Source organism: Cyprinodon tularosa, unplaced genomic scaffold, assembly GCF_016077235.1.
Source record: "Cyprinodon tularosa strain WSP-4 unplaced genomic scaffold, ASM1607723v1 ctg806, whole genome shotgun sequence".
NCBI lineage: Eukaryota > Metazoa > Chordata > Actinopteri > Cyprinodontiformes > Cyprinodontidae > Cyprinodon > Cyprinodon tularosa.
The window spans coordinates 227448-246301 of NW_024039570.1; the positions used below are offsets into that span (position 1 = coordinate 227448).

General features: G+C 38.4%; 1 protein-coding gene across 3 annotated transcripts in view; it reads left to right on the top strand.

Moving 5' to 3' along the window:
• The window catches only part of kiaa1549la (KIAA1549-like a), a 175993-nt gene that overhangs the window by 63458 nt on the left and 93681 nt on the right, over positions 1 to 18854 (top strand). For 2 of the 3 annotated variants that reach the window (XM_038271687.1, XM_038271688.1), the window contains exon 1: positions 12975 to 13091. In XM_038271687.1, coding sequence (XP_038127615.1) covers positions 12984 to 13091 — 108 coding nt within the window. In that variant the 5' untranslated portion in view covers positions 12975 to 12983. Of the gene's footprint in view, positions 1 to 4660; positions 5321 to 9532; positions 10352 to 12974; positions 13092 to 18854 lie in introns of those variants that run through there. The other variant, XM_038271689.1, reaches the window with a different exon arrangement.

Sequence of the window (18854 nt, forward strand, 5' to 3'; positions counted from 1 at the left end):
TGCAAATGTCCAAAAAGCTAATGCAGTTTAAATCCGCATTTATCCACCTTTAATCTACTCTTTCTTCTCCACAATCCAAACAATCCTGTACATATTTGGTCGCAGCAGAGGTTCCTCCTTCCTGGTGTCCTGATAGTAGAGTCACATATGCTGCTCTCAGCTAGAGCAGGTGGCTTTCCTAACCATCCCCGCATACGGTAGATCTTTATCCATCAATTCTTCTGTAATTCTCACCATCTATTCATTCATCACTGTGACACCCTCACTTCTGATGGACTGCACCCTTTTGGAAAAAGATTATTTGCTATTGAAGGAGTTTCTGACTTTGCCAAGTTATAATGTCATAGAGGCAATAGCTGACATTATTATTAGTGATTATCTGTTCATATCTGAGCGATTATTCACTGGAGCAAATACAAAACATTGACATTCATTCAGGGCCATGTGTCTTCTCTAGCTGACAACCCTTGGTCACATGATCCATCACCCATTAGCACAAAGACAGACATCTATTGTGGCTAATTGTTGAGCAAAGCTTGCTGTCCTTCTATGGTTCTACCCCAGATCTGTTGGGTGAGAGGTGCAACTTGGACATTATGAGCAATGATTTAGAGAAATGTAAACAAAATAACAGACAAAACCATTAGTAACTGTAACTGTTAAGTTTAAGATAATTTTAACACGCAACACTAAAATGTTTAACCCTCTATAGGGTAATTTATCGTTTTTGATCACTTGCATACCCCTTACAAATGGAGTCCCCCCTCCCCCTGTCACTCAGTGAGGTTCAGAAGCACAAGATCTATATTCAGCCATTCAGCAAAGATACTTCTACATGGCTGAACATCTTATTTTGTCATTTGACCAATTAAATGAGCCTTTGAATGATATATTACCTACTTTAAGTTAAGTTGAAAAAAATGTTAACAAGTCAAGAAAAAAGGTAAAAAGCTAACTGAAAAGTTAAAAGTAAAGATAAAAAGTTAATAGTTTATATTTTATATAAAGTTAAGTTTATATTAAGGTTTATGAATTAAAAAATTAAGTGCCAGTATCAGCATTAATGCCTCTAAGGTTATGTTTTTCCAAAAAATATGTTTCTTTCCCTCTGAGTGTTTTTTAACGAATTTTTTATAGAAGCACTTTAGTTATTTTTCTTAATATATCCGGGAAAGTTGGTGTTTCTTGTTATTACACTGACATTAATTTTTGCTATCAAAATATCCATGTCATTTGAATGTAACAAAGATAATATGGTCTTGTCCTGGATTCCAATAACACTATTGGCCTGAAATTTAGATTTTGTATTTCACAGAATTCCCTATAAAAGGTTTACACCTAGATTGAAACGTGCTGCTCCACAGTTATAAAGCTCTTTTGACACTTTATAACAATCATGGTTTTTGTTCTGTTTAAGTTTTATCTTTGAGTTTCATGGGTTTGTTTTCCATTTTGTGTTATTGTAGTCATTTTGATTGTATTTGAGTTCTTAGGTATTTCTTGTTTTCCCTCTATTACCCTCCTGTGTCTGCCTCCTTTTCTCTAGCTCCCTTCTAGTCTCCTCTGTTCACACCTGCTCCCAATCTGCTGATTAGCTTGGTCTTTGTTTCTCTCTCCCGTATATGCACCTCCTGCTCAGTTACTGTTGCTTTTTTGTTGCAATTTCATCCCCTTCAAGTAAGTTTTCCTGGTTTTTCTTTATTTTTGTGGATTCTGAGGATTTATGTTTTGGGATTTTTGCTTCTCTTGCCCTTTTTGGTTAATTGAATCTGCAAGTAACCAACTTCAGCTTCAGTGTCTGCATTTGGGCCCTGTAAAAGCTCCACCCCACCGCGACAATAACAGCTCCCAATAGTGTCTAAAATAATAAAGAAGCAACTAAAAGGTTTATATGGAGGCAAAACATATGCAAGTGTCGGAAACTTAAGAAATTTTTTCAAAGAGTTTCTAAGTTGAATTCTCCCAAAGAAATTACATTAAAAGAACCAATGTTTTTTTTTTTTTTTATGATCGTTACCTTAAAAACTATTTTATGTTTTGCCTCACTTCAACACTGAAACATTCTAATAAATAGGATCTGACCATTAATAGCTCATATTTAAAAAGTTATATTAAAATTGGCAGCTTTAAACCTTTTTTTATTATGCTGGATTTGGAGCACACTTTCTCTTTAGGTTTCGAAAGTTGCAGATGAATGCCTTTTTATTTAATGTAAAACATGTATGATGACCACCTTCTTGGTAAATACATGGTATTAAGAAATAAAGAATCCAGAGAATCTTGATCAGCAGAGGGATGACTTTTAGGTTAAATTTAGTTGGCATATAACTTACCCAGTGGCGCCCGAGCTTCATGCCCCTGTCATCTTTTTTTTCCACTCTATGAAAGTGACTAAGGCTCCCATCTGAGCCCAAAGATGCATGAACATAAACAGACAGTGGATTAATTTCCTCCTCTAATGACATTTATGATATGACATGGTGTAACGAGGGACAGATTGCTGAATGATGGTAATTAATGACGTGATATTTGAAATGTTTTTATCGGAAGTTTCTGGAGGATGTGCAGCAGCTCAGCAGAGCTGTGTGCTGCAAAGCCTCTCTAGATCAGAATGGCCGCTTTTTAATTAACCGAACCTCCGCAGAGACTCGGGGAGCGTGGGAAATGTGCGACACACAAGCACGCGTTGACACATTTAGAAGATGAAATGAGGAGGTGTTGAAATATGAAAACAGATTCTGAAGTGCAAAAGTTTCCATACTTAATAAGCTTTTTAAATTATCAAACTTTCTCATAGGTATTTAATGCCATAAATAAAGATTAGATAAGATTGATGGTGCAAGTTGGCCTCTCTGCTCAAATTATTTTCATATTTGCTTCTACCCTCCTTAAGACAGTCACAAAAAGATATTTTTTTCAATTTTCTGTGCAGAAATGGCACAAATGTCAGTTTAGAAAAAAAAAAAAAAATCCGTAAACCTTAGTTTTGCAGATTTTGCCTTATATTCTTAGTTGGGATTTGACTGAACCCTTCCTCTCTGACCCAGAAAACTGGATGCTGCATTGTTTATGTAAATGTATGTTTTGGGTTGACCTGCCTAAAGAAATTGACAGGAATTATTATGGATTTTTTATTCAGCACTCCTCTACAAAGGTCAGATATGTGCAATGCATAACTGATAGTCGGTCATATGGACAGATTCTGGCTGAGCCGTGGATCTATGCAGCTCCTGTCAATTTAGACAAAAATGTCTTGAAATGTTTACAGCTGCGCTGAACTCCTTCAGATTTCAATGTCGACTCATGAAAGGTTCAAAACAGGATATTATTTTAGAACCTAAATCTGTTTTAACCTCTTGATGGGGTTCTGGCTGGCCATGCCATCAGAACATTGTTGTCTAATGTTCTTGAACAAACATCAGAGGCCTTCAGAGAACAGCTGGATTTATATTACCGTATTATTCCACACTTTTTTAGAGTTTTCTTTGCAGTGTTTTTTAAAACCTTGTATTACTTCAGGATACAATGTACTTTCATAAAAAATACTTATAAAATAAGTACGTCTGGTTGTGACTTGACAAAATGGAAAGTTTAACGTTTGAATGATGCTGTAAAAATCTTTGTAAATTTGTCATCTTTTTTGTGTGAATTAAACGTTTGAATTTAGTTATAATCAAAATGATCAAAATCACTGAGACCAGACAGGCAGATGCCGAAACCGACATCTGTCAACCCAATGCTGATATGCGCTGCATATATTTTTTATGATCGATTTTTGAAGCTGATATCACTTTTTCTTTCTGGTTTTATATGATAAAAATTATGATAATAAATGTCAAACAAGCCTAATTTTAAACAAGAATAAACACTTTTTAGCAAATTAGAGAAAACATGAACAATGGATTTCAGAAGAAGGAAAGGGCAAAACATGAGCTTCAGGTGATCTCAAAGCATGGCTGCAGAAGGCAATAATGAAAACATGTATGACTGAACAAGAAAAAAATGTAAATATCAAACTAAAATACCTGCTGCCCCATGTATCCGTCTCTCTCGAAAGGTATTTTCAGGTATTTTCTGATAATTATTAAAAGAAAAATTACCCTCTCTGGTCTATAAATAGCCGACACACACGTTTGCTTTGAGAGCAAATGTCATCCTTATTCATGTTGGACCAAGCAGAGGGGCAGCATGTTTGTTGTGGAAATAATAAACCCATGAGCCTGTGTGGCTAACCTAAGGGATGAGATTAGTATCTGTGAAATCGCAGCTGATTAGGTTGCATTTGTGTCCTAATTTATGGGTCCCAGAACATGAAAATTAATTCCCTATGCTTTATCCTCTGAAACATAAGTGACCTATTTTTGCGGTATTACTGTTTTTTTTTCCAGTAGTCACAGTTTTAATCCTTTCCATTATGTGTGTGTGAGGCAGAGGAACAACAGAGACATTTTTATGGGAGTCTTAGTTTGGGTGCAGGCAGTGCAGGTTGAAATCTACTGACAGTGGGACAGTTGGAATGACCTTATGGGGAGTAATGAGTCAAGGCTTCCAGATGTGTTCAGAAGTGAGTCACTTTCTCTCTTTGCAGGCAGATGACTCAAAATGCCCCCAATTAAACATGAATTTCTCTCTGTTTTCTTTCTCTCTGTGTTTCAAGCAGCTGGGAGCGAACATCATGTGTCAATCGAGCACAGGGACGTTTCTCTGGACCCTACAGTCCTCACAGTAACTCCTGGTATGAGAGACAGAGCTGGGGTTAAAGAGGCGTCTCCTGGAGCTGGTCCTGACGTGGAACTCAGGCGCTGGCCTGAGGGCAAAGTGTTTGCCGAGGCGAAAACAGCAGTCTGGACAGAAACACGTGAAGAAGTGGGCGCAGGAGCACATGGAAAAGTCTTTGCAGAGGCTGGGATTATGACAGAAACTCAAGCTTGGGCTGAAGGATGGAGGCCAGCAGACACGGATGATACGCTGCCAAGCGTGCCCGAAGTTCCAGCTCATATGCTGGTCCAGGAAAAGCTGAGGATGGGTGGAGAGGTCCAAAGGGAGCAGGCGGCCCTGTCATCTGTTCTCTCCATGCTGACAGAGTCGGCAGAACTGCACACTGCAGCAGTCCGAAAACCTTTGGGGCTGCTCTCCAAAGCAGCTTGGTCTAGGAGCTCTTCTTCATCATCCAAGGCCTTATCTTCGTCCACAATGAAAGCATCCACTCTGCCCTCCACTCCCTCCTCTCCACCCAGTAAAAAACTGAGTCAGACTACAGCATCAATCAACATATCTGTGGCTTTCGGAAACAACGGCTCTTCAACTAACTACAGTTTGGGTGGGTATTCGACTTTCAGACGCCTGCCAAAGGTTTTAATTCCACTCATTCGTCATTCACAACCACATAGCTCAGTTTATCGCAGTGGGAGTTTATGACAGACCAACAGGCAGGAGTGTAGGTTGCAAAGTGGAAGAAAAAGCTTTTATTGTGTTAAACACGTTGAACTGACAGTTAAAAAATATGGCAATCATTTGTCTTATTAAAAATCAATCACAGTCTTTCACTTCAGAATGGATGCATCTGCAGTCCTTGTATACAGACTGCTGCTCTGTGAAGGCCTCAGAGGTTAGCTACACAACATTAATGACAAAAATTCACAGAAAAATAATATTTACCCACTTTAACACTATTGTTTTATGTTAAAGTAACTAAAGATGCTTGAATAGATCCAACAAACACAGCAGATATGGTCAGAGATAAGGTTGTGGAAAGGTTTAAAAGACAATACGGTTTTCGAACAATATCTCAATCTTCATTGGTGTAATGGATCACTGTTTGATCCATCTTCTAAGATACAAAGAGTTTGAGTGACCTGTAAACTTACCAAGGAACAAACATCCATCTAAATTGACAGGCTGAACCAGACAAACATTTTTTCATTGAAGTAACTCTGACGACGTTAAAGACACTGTTAAGCAGAGCTGATTGTTTTCCAGACATCCAAAGTCTCTCAGAAGTTCCAGGAGTCTCCCTGATATAGATAGTTGTTCATGGATGTCCGCGAGTCGGATAAATTGGCCCGGATTTTAAACTATGCGAGTGAAAGCGAGTGCAGGCAATACAATAAATCATGCATCATGTGTGGATTATGACTACTTCGATTGCGCAGTCACGAAAAGAAAAGGGGGTGTGGGGAGGAGGTTGCTTGTGAAACCTGTGCATATCTGTTGGTGTTCGATAAGCATCTCCCTGAAATGAGTTTTTAGAACCTGGGATGTTAGGATGTTTTCATCTCTCAGAGAAAAACCAAACGAATAAACTGCAGAGTTTAAGCGAACTGTCACAGAATCAGTTATTAAAGCTGAAATCGAAGTTAGCTCCTCCCGGTCAGTGAGTTGAGCACTTGCACTTGTCCCGCTCTCCCTCTGTACTGTTTACCAGACTAACTCACCAGTTCAGAAGAAGAAGAAGCAGCAACCTCTCTGCACCTTCTGAGACCCTCCGCTTCCTTAAATCGTCACCAGAGCTCAAAAGCCTGACTGATGTTCACCCTCGTTTTGCTTTCTTCTGAAGAATCCAGTTCTAATCTGGATCTACCACCATCTGGCAGCACCTGAGCTTCGTCTCAAGTGACGTCGACCTGCTAGTAGGGCTTGGCAATTAATTTAATTAGCAAAAATTCAATTCTATACAGTTTATTTATGTAGCACCCATTCACAATATGTCATCTCAAGGCACTTTAAAGATACAATTCAACCAGATCATACAGTCAAACTCAAGTTTCAGATTCAGATTCAAAGTTTTCTATCTAAGAAAAACCATTTGATTGCATCAAATCATTGACCTGAGGGCAATCCCTCAAAACAAGCCTGCTTGTAGCGACAGTGGAGAGGAAAAACTCCCTTTTAACAGGAAGAAACCTCCAAGAGGACCAGGCTCAGTGTGAGCGGCCATCTGCCAAGGCCGACTGAGGTCCAATGAGACAGAAATAGCCATACAGATATACAATATAATCGCAATTTAGAAAAATTTACAAATCACAGAGGCACTCAATTTTTAGTTACAATACATTAAAAATATTTAAGACACTTAAGTTCTCCCTCTAGCCCTTCAGGGGACAGTAAAACGATTAAAGTGGGTAAGTTGAGTTGCAGCTAGCACCTAGATCTATGCATTATAGCAGAAGTTAGAACATTTTCTTGCATATGTTACAGCAAAGTCCTGCAACACTGGACTTTGGACAATCAGGCTTTCAAGGGCGGGAAAAAGCTGAAGGAAAAGCTGAAGTAAAACATCAACGTGCTTGTGCTTAGTGAAAAGGAAAATCGCAATAAAATTACAATTGCAACACTGGGTGAAAACAATTTTAGGAAAAATCCTTCAGCCTTACCTGCTATTCCTATTACAGCAGAATCTGTTGTTTTGATTTTGGCGTCTTAATCAGAAGTAAATTTTTATGTATTTCAGACCCTTTTAAAATTGATAAAACAAAATATTTAGTTTATTTTTTTCAGTAAAGAATTTTACTTTTATTCTTCACTAGTCAATGAATGTTCTATTTTTGAATAATGAACCTTTTTGATAGAGAAGTTGCAGCAATGACCTTTAACAAAGTCAAACAGAGTGATCATTAGGATTAAGCAAACTCAAGAAGTCAGTCAGTGACAACTTAGATCGGTTCAGTTACCTCAGAAAATTTTATATAAAAAATACTTGACTGCCAAATGCTCCAGGGGTGCTTTACCCCAACATAGAAGAAGCAGTTTTTGCAAAAGTAATTTGCAAAAACAGTTTTTACTGAGCATAAACATTCTGATCATGTCATTTTTTCAGCTTTATTTTCATCATTATCATCATCGCATCACTGTCACCATCATCTTTATTATTTTGCTATCACTTTAAACTTGTTGCCTTCATCATCACCATCGCCATCATCACCTTCCTGTCTCTCATCTCTCTTGGTTTGCTGTGTCGATTTCCATCTTAACCAACAGGTAATTATTACAGCATTTAATCCTTCAATGAATACCTGGAAAAAAGTAAGAGGTCATTTAAGTTCCCATCTGACTTCATAAGATATTCACCACAGTCCTATGCTGGTATAACAAAGTGCTGCTCCCCACATCGATCTGTATTTTAGAAAAATATTTTTTTTCCCACATTACTCTGAAATTAACTAAAATGGATAACTGGGACTTAATAACCTACCTTTTATTAGTCTCGCTCTCATTTTGACACATCTCTATTATTGCACCTAACAGTAACACACCAACAAGTACCACAATCAGATATTCTGGGAAATATACATTTAAAAACTGAGGTGCATTATTTTTGGGTTGTTGGTCCAACTGTTTTATTTGCTGTACTACCTGCCTGTATCATGCTTTTATCTTTACTTCCTTCTATTCTGCCTCAAGTTTTCTTCTATTTTGTTGTTTTATTCATATAAACCACTTTGAGTTGTCTGTTTACTAAATTACGCTATAGATATAAATGTGCCTTGCCTTGAAAAAGATGGATTTGAGAACTAATTTAGGAAAAAAGAAGAAACTTCAAATTAAACATTTCAGTTCACTTTAACTAAAATACTTTATCAATCCAAAAGTGAGATTAAATGTTATTTGCAGATTAATTAAATTGCAGCCTTTTTTTTTTTTGACAATTAATGTACAACTGTAAGATTCCGGAATATTTAAAAGTGTTTTATACCAATTTATCTTTGTTCTCTTTTCTCTACAAAATGTTCAGGACCTATAAAGAGATGTAGTAGTAAAAGATGGAGAAAAATGAATTCATAGAAATCCCTCAATTAAGAGTCTTTGTCCTTGATAGAGATATTTTAAGGTCATTTTTTTTCTTTTCTAAATCCTAATCCACGGCTCATTTATAGGTAAAGGAATTAGTGTGATGTGTGCTGCATATACTTCACTAAGTAGCTTTAAGGCACAGAATATTTCATCAGGATTACAAGCTTTATATTTTCGTATTGGGATTTTTCTCCACTTTACTACCTCAGTGATGTTGAAGTGCACACTGCAGTTTGCTGTTTGTTTTGTTTGGTCCGAAACAAGAGTTTCAGCAGGACAGTCTTTTACTGGATTATCTTATATCACATCTGATGCTAACACAGTGTGATCATAAGATAGGCTTACACAGTTCTTTGTGCATGTACATAAATTAAGCTAATGTGCAGCACAGATACAGATTCAGTGAAGCTGAGCCTCAAATACTAAAACTATAACCCCCAAATATATGTTGCATGATCTCAAAGGGCAAATCAATGGAAGGCAAGGAAGGTTTATTTATATAGTACATTTCAGTGGTAAGACAATTCCTCAAAGTGGTGTACATGACAAAAATAGAGGCAATGCTAATAATTAGATATGAGTGAATCATTTAAATAAGACAAGTATGTAAAAAAAAAAATTATTAAAAAAGTCTACAGACTGCTTTATTTTAAACATTCCTGCTAACATTCCCTATTTTGAATTTCTGTATTCAGGAAAAAAAGTTTTTTTTTTTAATAACCAGTATTGTTTCTCCTTTTAGATGAAATAGTGAGCAATCTACCAGCTTGGGATCTGCCAACTGTACCTGAATCACTCCTCTCCACAGTGGGCGACCATGATATCACACTTCCCCCCAACGTCACTAGCCCTTTCTCCACCCACCAGTGGAATACCACCATGCCTGTACGTCCCAGGATCCCTGCACAGAACACAACTACAGCAGCCCCGCCCATGCAGACATCCCCATCTACAACCACCACTTCAACCGTGCCCTTTTCTACCACGAGGAGGATGGATGCAGGGCTAGAACCCAACAGTACCACACACAACACCAGCACGGACACTGTGACCAGTGGCAGCGTTCAGCTGACAACGATAACCACAACTTCACCCTCAACAACCACCCTCACTGTTAGCAGCACAGAGATAGCAACGCAGGGGACGCCAATCACTGGGAGCGCCGTAGATCCGCTTCCAAACACGACAGCTGCTGCAACAACAGAGGAAACTACAAGCCTACCAATCACAACCACTGCAACTACTCTGCCAACAACGACCTCTACAACTGCGCCACCCCCAACTACAACCACCACAACCACTGTTCCCCCAACTACTACAACCACAACCACCACCACCACTACTACCCTGGCTCCCACTACTACCACCACTGTATCGACTACTACCGCCGCCCCCACCACGACCACAACTACCACCACCACCAGGGCACCCTCCACCACTGTCCTCATCCCAGTTCCAACCACTCTGCCTCTAACATCAACCTCACAAAGTCTCTCCGCTACCAACGCAGAGGAAATGCCTCTGCCATGCAACGTGACAGAGAAGTTCTGGGTGAAAACAGGTAGGACCTTTTACAACAAATACTTAACTTTTCAAAACATAATGCTGAGATAATATCTGCAAGCAACTTGTTTTTGGACTATTGCTTCTTTTTTATTAACTTTGTTTCAAGTCCATGAAAATTGGTAGAGGGACAATAAGGCACAGCACCATTTAACTTTGACCTATGAATCATTCAGGCACAAAAATCCAAATCTAAAGACATAAAAATCAATATTTTCTTGATCAATAAGTTGACTTAGCAAATTCTGATTCTTAGGGCACAGTTATACTTGGCACACACTGGTACGTTCCACGTGGAAATTAGTCGTTTGGAAGCTCTTATACGCCGTACAACATTTCAAAATTTTCTTGATGGGCCCTTGGCTGGTAGCCTGACGTAGTCCGACTCTATTCTAGTCAGAATGAGTCTGATGCTGCTCCATAGAGCTGTGATTATGGGGCGTGTTTCGAACGAACCAGGAAAAAAAATGTCTCTGCACTCAATTGGATAGACCTACAACCAATAAGAGCAACGGAGTGCGTGACGTATGTTAAGCGACGCATAGTTGTTGTCACTAAAAATCAAAGCGTGCAGTTGCACGCCTAGAATAAAAAGATGAGCCTTGATCGCGTTTCTCTGTTCCTCTTTTAAAATTAATTTGCTGTCGATATCTTCTAGAACAGACCTAATAGCAGAATCTACACACCTCAACTCTCCAGCGGCAGCCATTGTTGTTGTCACCCAAGCGCGCTTTGGTCACGTGGTTGATTACGTTACTGTTGATCATCTGTCCATCATCGTATAAAGCCCGCCCTGACAATTTGATTGGCCCGCAAGATATTGTGCGAGCATACTCACGCTACTATTGAACAATGCCAGACCAAACTTCCCGACCTCAAACGTTGTGGGCGGGACTAAGTTCGAAATCGCACCCAGGCTACTTGGCTGGTCCCTTACAATTCCTTTTTAAACTTCAATATTTGTACTAAAATAGTCTTTCTGTCGTGATTTGCTGACATTAAGATCGAAAGAGAAGATTCACTTCCTGGTCAGACCCTGTAATTTAGTGAAAGGATGGAGTCAGAGTAAAAAGATTTTTTTTTTCCTGTGCAATTGACTCCATGGAGTGCAACAAAGATAAAATTCCACAGACAAACTCTTATTCCACTAAAAGAGTAATCCACTGTTTACTAAAATGCCTTTAAGTTGAAGATCTCTTTCAGAAACATAAAAAAAAGAAAAATTTTAATGATCTTTTTCAGCACAGGTTTATATGTCCTCATGATTCAATGGCCCCTGAGGTTCAAAGTGAGACTTTAAAGAGATTTCCAGAAAGTCTGAAAAACCTCTGATAAACAACAATAAAAAAAAAAAACTGAATTCATTCTGAATTTTGTAAACAAATGACTTATTTTATTCTAGTTACTTTAATCAGTTTTATTTGCGTTCCTTACCATTTAATAGTGTTTTTAGATCTATTTTAGAAACTCTTACCAGTTGAGAAGAAAAGCGGGAATCTCTGCGTGTCCTCTGAGCCCCGTTGCTTCCTTAAGTCAGCAGCAATGCTCAAAGCTTGACTGATGTCCAACCTCATTTTGCTTCTTTTTATTCCTGTTAGAATCAAATATTGTTTGCCGTCTCTTCACTGCATCTTGGACTTTTCCTCATTATTTTCAGAACTTCACTTGGAGTTGCTAACCAGCATATCCACATTCCTTCCATGTTTACGCTTTGCAGACATGTGTAATATCGTATCTTTGGTGAAAGGCTGTTGGTAGGGCATGCACGAAAGGCCATATTTACCAAAAAAGTTTTAAAAAGACAGCATAAATTACAATGATAACAAATAGTATGTTAGCAGGACATGGTAATTGTTCAGAAAAACTGTGTATGTTTCTGTATAAAATGAAAAAATATAATTTAAACTGACTCTGCAACCTTAAAGAACAACTTTTAGAACAGGGTTCCATATTTTATCTGGTCATATTTACCAGACCAACACTGTTAAGGAGCCGAGAATTAGAATTTCTTTGATAAAATAAAATATTATGACCAATGTGGCACATTGACACTTAATGATTAAAGTGAATTAAAAAACAGAAGGAAGATAAGAGAGATTCAGCTAATCATTTTGTTGTCGTTATATTGTTATTTTTATAGTAGAATTATGCTTTTTTGTTTAACAATATAAGTGGCTTCTGTTCCACATTAGTCTGCCTGTACTTCATGACAAATGTCCTTCTTCCTTCTGGTCCAGCAGTGAACTGGTGCTTTGAGCCAATCACTGAGACCCAGTTGATGAAAAATACCCCTGTGTTTTTATCAAGTCCACAAAACTACATCTTTGGATTATGTTTTAGAAATGCCTAATTGATTAAAAAACTACACAGAACTAAGGCTTAAACATAAAATCCATCATAACAGGAAACACTCTGTGCTTTAAACGTTTGTACACATTGATGCAGTGGGATTAGAGCTTTTATACGGTTTTTAGCACCATGTTTTACAGTTAAGTTTGTATAAAATCAACATACATCATCTAAAAATACAGTTGTGCTGATTGTTAACCTGTTTGTGATATGTTCTTGTTAATGCAAATCCAGACCAACCCCTAAACCCTTTTTTTCTTTGAATCTCCACAGTGTTGTCTATGGAGCTCCGCAGGAACCGCCTGGACCTGATCCTTAAACAGAACCTTTCAAAGGGACTGAGCTACGCTCTGCAGAGAGCCTTAAATGATTCCAAAGCCTCTGCACAGGTCAGTGTTTCATCTGCCATTGTTTTTCTTTTGTTAAGACACTCACTATTATTTTAGTAGATAGCCTTAGCCAAGTCAATGGGCTTTATTAACAAATGTGTATTCCTTTAAAGTTGATTCAGTGCTATTAAGTTCTATATTTGCTCGTTATTTTTATAAAATTCTAAACCTTTGGAAGAAGTTAAAAACAAGCAGAGAAAATTTTTCTTAAATCCAAGACTTGAAAGCCTTTTTTTTTCCTTTATCCATTTAGGTTGCTTCTGTTCAGCTTGAGCTGGGTGGTTCAAGATTAAATGAGCCCTTTGAACATTTGTGCAGAAAGTAAACTGTTGTATGAAGCCTTTTTTAGGCTAGAATTTGAAAATGAAGAGGAATTTGGCTTTATAGCTGAAAAACAGCTAAGTAACTTAATAGACAAAGGAATAGCTTACTAAAAGTATGTCAATTCTCCAGAAGTACACAATTGTAATGAAAACATCTTGCTTGTAATAAATTAAGCTCCACGTATTTGCACAGACCGAGTGGAGCTTTCTATGGTGACATTAATAAGCAATTTGACATGTTCACTATGTGAATAATTTAAAAGGATCCATGACTAGTTAAACATATTGGCCTTAATTTGTTAGAATTTCCCTATTGACTTAAAAGCTTGTGATATGTAATAACTCATAATTACTTAAAAATTGATATATCCTTTGTTATATATTATTTTCTAAGTTATTATGAGTTACTGCCAAAAAATAATATATAAAAAAGGATATATGATTTTTGAAGTAGTTATGAGTTGTAATATATCCTGTTTATTTTTCAACCGAGGAGGTTTCCATTTTTTTCACCTGTGCAATGCATGCTGGGTAGATGACTCTGTTAGGTCTTACTGGACCTACAGAGAAAAAAGGGAGGCTAACAGAAGGGTTATTTTTTCTTATCATATTCTGTTGGATATAAATTTAAACAATCCCACATTACATCACTGCTTCAAAGTGTTCATGAGCTACTACTCTTAACTCAAACTGGTTAAAACCATATAAAAATGGACTATAAAATAGAAGCAAAAAAGTTACAGCGTTTATTCCAGGTCAGGTCGTTACAGGACAGAGAAATGGATTAGTGTCGGCACAGTTGTGGGCTCAAAAACCGTCAGCGAGCGTCCGGCAAAGATTGAGCAAAGATTGAGACCTGAACAAAGTCACCTCCTCGTTCTTATACCTCATGAGTCCATGTTTTGCATCAGGTGGATGCTTAACTGTCTTTATCAGAAACTGAAACGCCATCCATGCCTTGACCTTTATGCATCTTGCTGTCAGGGTTAGTTGAGGTTTGAGGACCCAAACGCAGAGGCAGAGAGGCTGAGGAGATTTCTGGGAGTTTTAATGGGGCAAAAACAGTAAACAAAGGCAGGAATCCAAAAATCCAACTAATAATGAAAAGCAAACCAGAACTAAGGAGACATCTGGGGAAAACCAAACACGAGGAGCCAGGGAGAGACGAGGAACATACAGGTGCTGGTCATAAAATTAGAATATCATGAAAAAGTAGATTGATTTCAGTAATTCCATTTAAAAAGTGAAACTTGTATATTATATTCATACATTACATACAAACTCATATATTTCAGATGTTTATTTTGTTTAATTTTGATGATTACAAATGACAACAAATGAAAATCTCAAATTCATCATATCAGAAAATTAGAATATTACTGAAGACCAATAAAAACAAAGGATTTATAGAAATGTTGGCCAACTGAAAAGTATGAACATGAAAAGTATGAGCATGTACAGCACTCAGTATTTAGTTGGGCCTCCTTTGGCCTGTATTACTGCAGCAATGCGGCGTGGCATGGAGTCGATCAGTCTGTGGCACTGCTCAGGTGTTATGATAGCCCAGGTTGCTCTAATAGTGGCTTTTAGCTCTTCTGAATGGTTGGGTCTGGTGTATTGCATCTTCTTCTTCACAATACCCCATAGATTTTCTATGGGGTTAAGGTCAGGAGAGTTTGCTGGCCAATTAAGAACAGGGATACCATGGTCCTTCAACCAGGTACTGGTAGCTTTGGCACTGTGTGCAGGTGCCAAGTCCTGTTGGAAAATGAAATCTGCATCTCCAAAAAGTTGGTCAGCTGCAGGAAGCATGAAGTGCTCTAAAACTTCCTGGTATGTGGCTGCGTTGACCCTGGACCTCAGAAAACACAATGGACCAACACCAGCAGATGACATGGCACCCCAAACCATCACTGACTGTGGAAACTTTACACTGGACTTCAAGCAACGTGGATGAAGTGCCTCTCTTCTTTTCCTCCAGACTCTGGGACCTTGATTTCCAAAGGAAATGCAAAATTTACTTTCATCAGAGAACATGACTTTGGACCACTCACCAGCAGTCCAGTCCTGTTTCTCTTTAGCCCAGGCAAGACGCTTCTGACGCTGTCTGTGGTTCAAGAGTGGCTTGACACAAGGAATGCGACAGCAGAAACCCATGTCTTTCATACGTCTGTGTGTGGTGGTTCTTGAAGCACTCACTCCAGCTGCAGTCCACTCTTTGTGAATCTCCCCCACATTTTTGAATGGGTTTTGTTTCACAATCCTCTCCAGGGTGCGGTTATCTCTCTTGCTTGTACACTTTTTTCGACCACATCTTTTCCTTCCCTTCGCCTCTCTATTAATGTGCTTGGACACTGAGCTCTGTGAACAGCCAGCCTCTTTAGCGATGACCTTTTGTGTCTTGCCCTCCTTGTGCAAGGTGTCGATGGTCGTCTTTTGGACAACTGTCAAGTCAGCAGTCTTCCCCATGATTGTGTAGCCTATAGAACTAGACTGAAAGACCATTTAAAGGCTTTTGCAGGTGGTTTGAGTTAATTAGCTGATTAGAGTGTGGCACCAGGGGCCATCAATTTTGAACCTTTTCACAATATTCTAATTTTCTGATATGATGAATTTGAGATTTTCATTTGTTGTCATTTGTAATCATCAAAATTAAACAAAATAAACATCTGAAATATATGAGTTTGTATGTAATGTATGAATATAATATACAAGTTTCACTTTTTAAATGGAATTACTGAAATCAATCTACTTTTTCATGATATTCTAATTTTATGACCAGCACCTGTAGACCACAGCATGGGATCACAGCAAAGACAAGAAACCAACAAAGAGTGAGAGCAGAGGGGGAGAATATATAGCAGAGAGAGACAAAGGGAGGGCTAACGAGCTGACAAGGAGCAGGTGTGAGAGGAGATAACGAGGGAGCCAAGGGGAAAGGAACACAGAAGAGGGCAACAGAAAAACATGGGAACATAAATCTAGAAATTACATCAAAACTGGAATTAAACCAATAAAACTAGAAAACAAGGAACAAAGTAAAGAACAACAGAACCAAGACCATGACACTTGCCTCTTTACCCCAGGATTACACATAGCTCTCCTTTATCAGTCCGGCTCCAAGATGTGCCCATATCCTGTGTATTTTTAAAGACACGAAGCCTGTCCTGATTAGATGACCTCCGTTCACACAGTGACATCAACCATGTGAAGGAAGGCCTTCTACTCCGTCTAATCTGGCTAACAAAGTAATAATGCACATGATGTATAAATAATAAACCTAACATTATAAAAACATTTGTTGGGCTAATCCATGACATTGTCATATATTTTTATAATTTTATTTATTGCTGGCCTGTCTGTCAAGTCTACAGGCTTCTTGTTCCATCAGTCATTTGTTTTTGTTTGTTTTTTCTTCTGCTTCATTCACCTCACAAGGGCTTGTGAATGATACTAGAAAACGTTAGCTACAAGTGACTGATGTAGGCTGGGTTTGACTTGTAATGACCTGTTGAAAGTGAGGTTGAGTTTTTAGGGAGGCCATAGAGTCCTTCACCCTCCTAATACAGTTTCCTCTTGTCTCAACCTCATGGTTTCATCTTAAGCCTTTATTTTCTCCTTCGCTCTGAAATCATCTCAATGAGACTTTTTTGTGTATCCTAATATTTACATTTATCCTATTACTCCACAACCCCTTCTATCTTCCGGATAGGCTTCAACCTTTGATCCAACTAGATCGATTTTCTGCCAACATGCTTGTCTTGGCTGTCTGCTGGTTGGCTCGTTGTGGTTGTCTGCCTTCCGTCTGTCCACCTGCCTCTGTTCATCTCACTTTCTGTCTTTCTTCTATCCCCATCCGCTTGCTTTTTCTATTTTTATCCAGTTGTTTGTGAGCCTTCCCGGGGAGTGACTCAGTGTCTCTAAGCTCCACAGCACTTTCATCTACCCCCTGCTACACTCAGGCACATTCCTCGACTCTCATCTTCTCCATCTGAAAACCTAGGCTGTGATTTGATAATCAAAATGAATCTGTTGATGGCGAAAAACACAACAATGAGGTGAAAATGGTTTATGTTTGAAAAAAAGTCTGATTTCTGGTGCAGTATTGATGAACACAAACAGTCCACCATTAAACAGCATGAAATTAACGTGCAGTGATGCTTAATGTGTTGCATCATTGAACAATGTTGTTAACCATAATTGCTTACCAAACTGGGCAGGTTTACAGCTGTCATCTGTTGGCAGGGAGCAAAGGAGGTCAGTGCTGGCTGCCTGGGTTTGGTTCAGCAGTCCTCTTTAGATATGCAAAATGGGAAGCAGCTTTACCTGGGAGCCTAAAAAAGCAAAGTGGATATTTTATTTAGTGTTGGTACTCAATTTCCCCTTTCTAAAACCATGGAAAAAACAATAACCAAACAATAAAGCATACTTAGTATGCCCTGGCTCCATTCTATGTGCTCCATTGTTTATTTTCCTGATTTCTGTCAGATTGGTGTCATCATCGACATCACCAAACACGCAGTGGTGAGAGGACAGAGGTCTCATGGCTTGCAACAGGGGGGGTCAGACCAAGTTTTATTTGCCAATGGGAAGCGAGCCAAATGCTGATTATTAGCGGGTCAATCCGTGTGTGAAAAAAACGCTAATTGCAGTGGAAAAGAGGATTATGTAATGAGGAAATCATTTATTACAAGCAAAGAGTGATAGAGAGAAGAACACCAATAGGTAATTTTGAGCAGATCTTTTCTTTATTCCCTTGATATATTTGACAAAAGTACACAATTATATTATAAAATTATTTTTAAATGACAGATATTTAAAGTATTTGTACCTCTATCAGGGTTTCCCCTACTGTATATAACAGGATAAGCCTGGTAGTAGGCATCACTAGGTTAGCCCACCTGTTACAAAAAATGTACCAGTATACTGTCCTAGAATAATGATGTATATTGTTAAAATAGTGTTTAAAAAAATAATAAAGAACAGTTTGTTTGCACTTAAGTTGAAACCTAATTAAGTAATCAGCCAGGAAATCTAAAAACAAGTAATTCATTTAATGCTGGTAATATTTATGGTGTTGGTGGGTCCCTGGATAAGAAGGTGTGTTCCAACTATATGGCTACGTACATACAGCTGCCTGAGGTGACCCAGATCTGATTTTATATGGATTTTTTACCCATAGCAACCTGTATCTGATCTTTTCTTGACAGTCTGAACAACAGATCCAATTTTTTCCTTTTGCGACCCAGACCATATGGCTACTTGATCTTCAATCCGATAGAATCTGATCTTTTTAAATGTGACCACAGGCTCCACCAATCTCCCACTTTGGTCCCTCAACTCCAGAGGGTGGCACAGCTGGCCTTAATGGAACAGATTTCTAGGCTGCAAAGGGTCTTGTTTGGAGCGTATTTCATCCCTGCTTTTTGAGGCTGGCGTG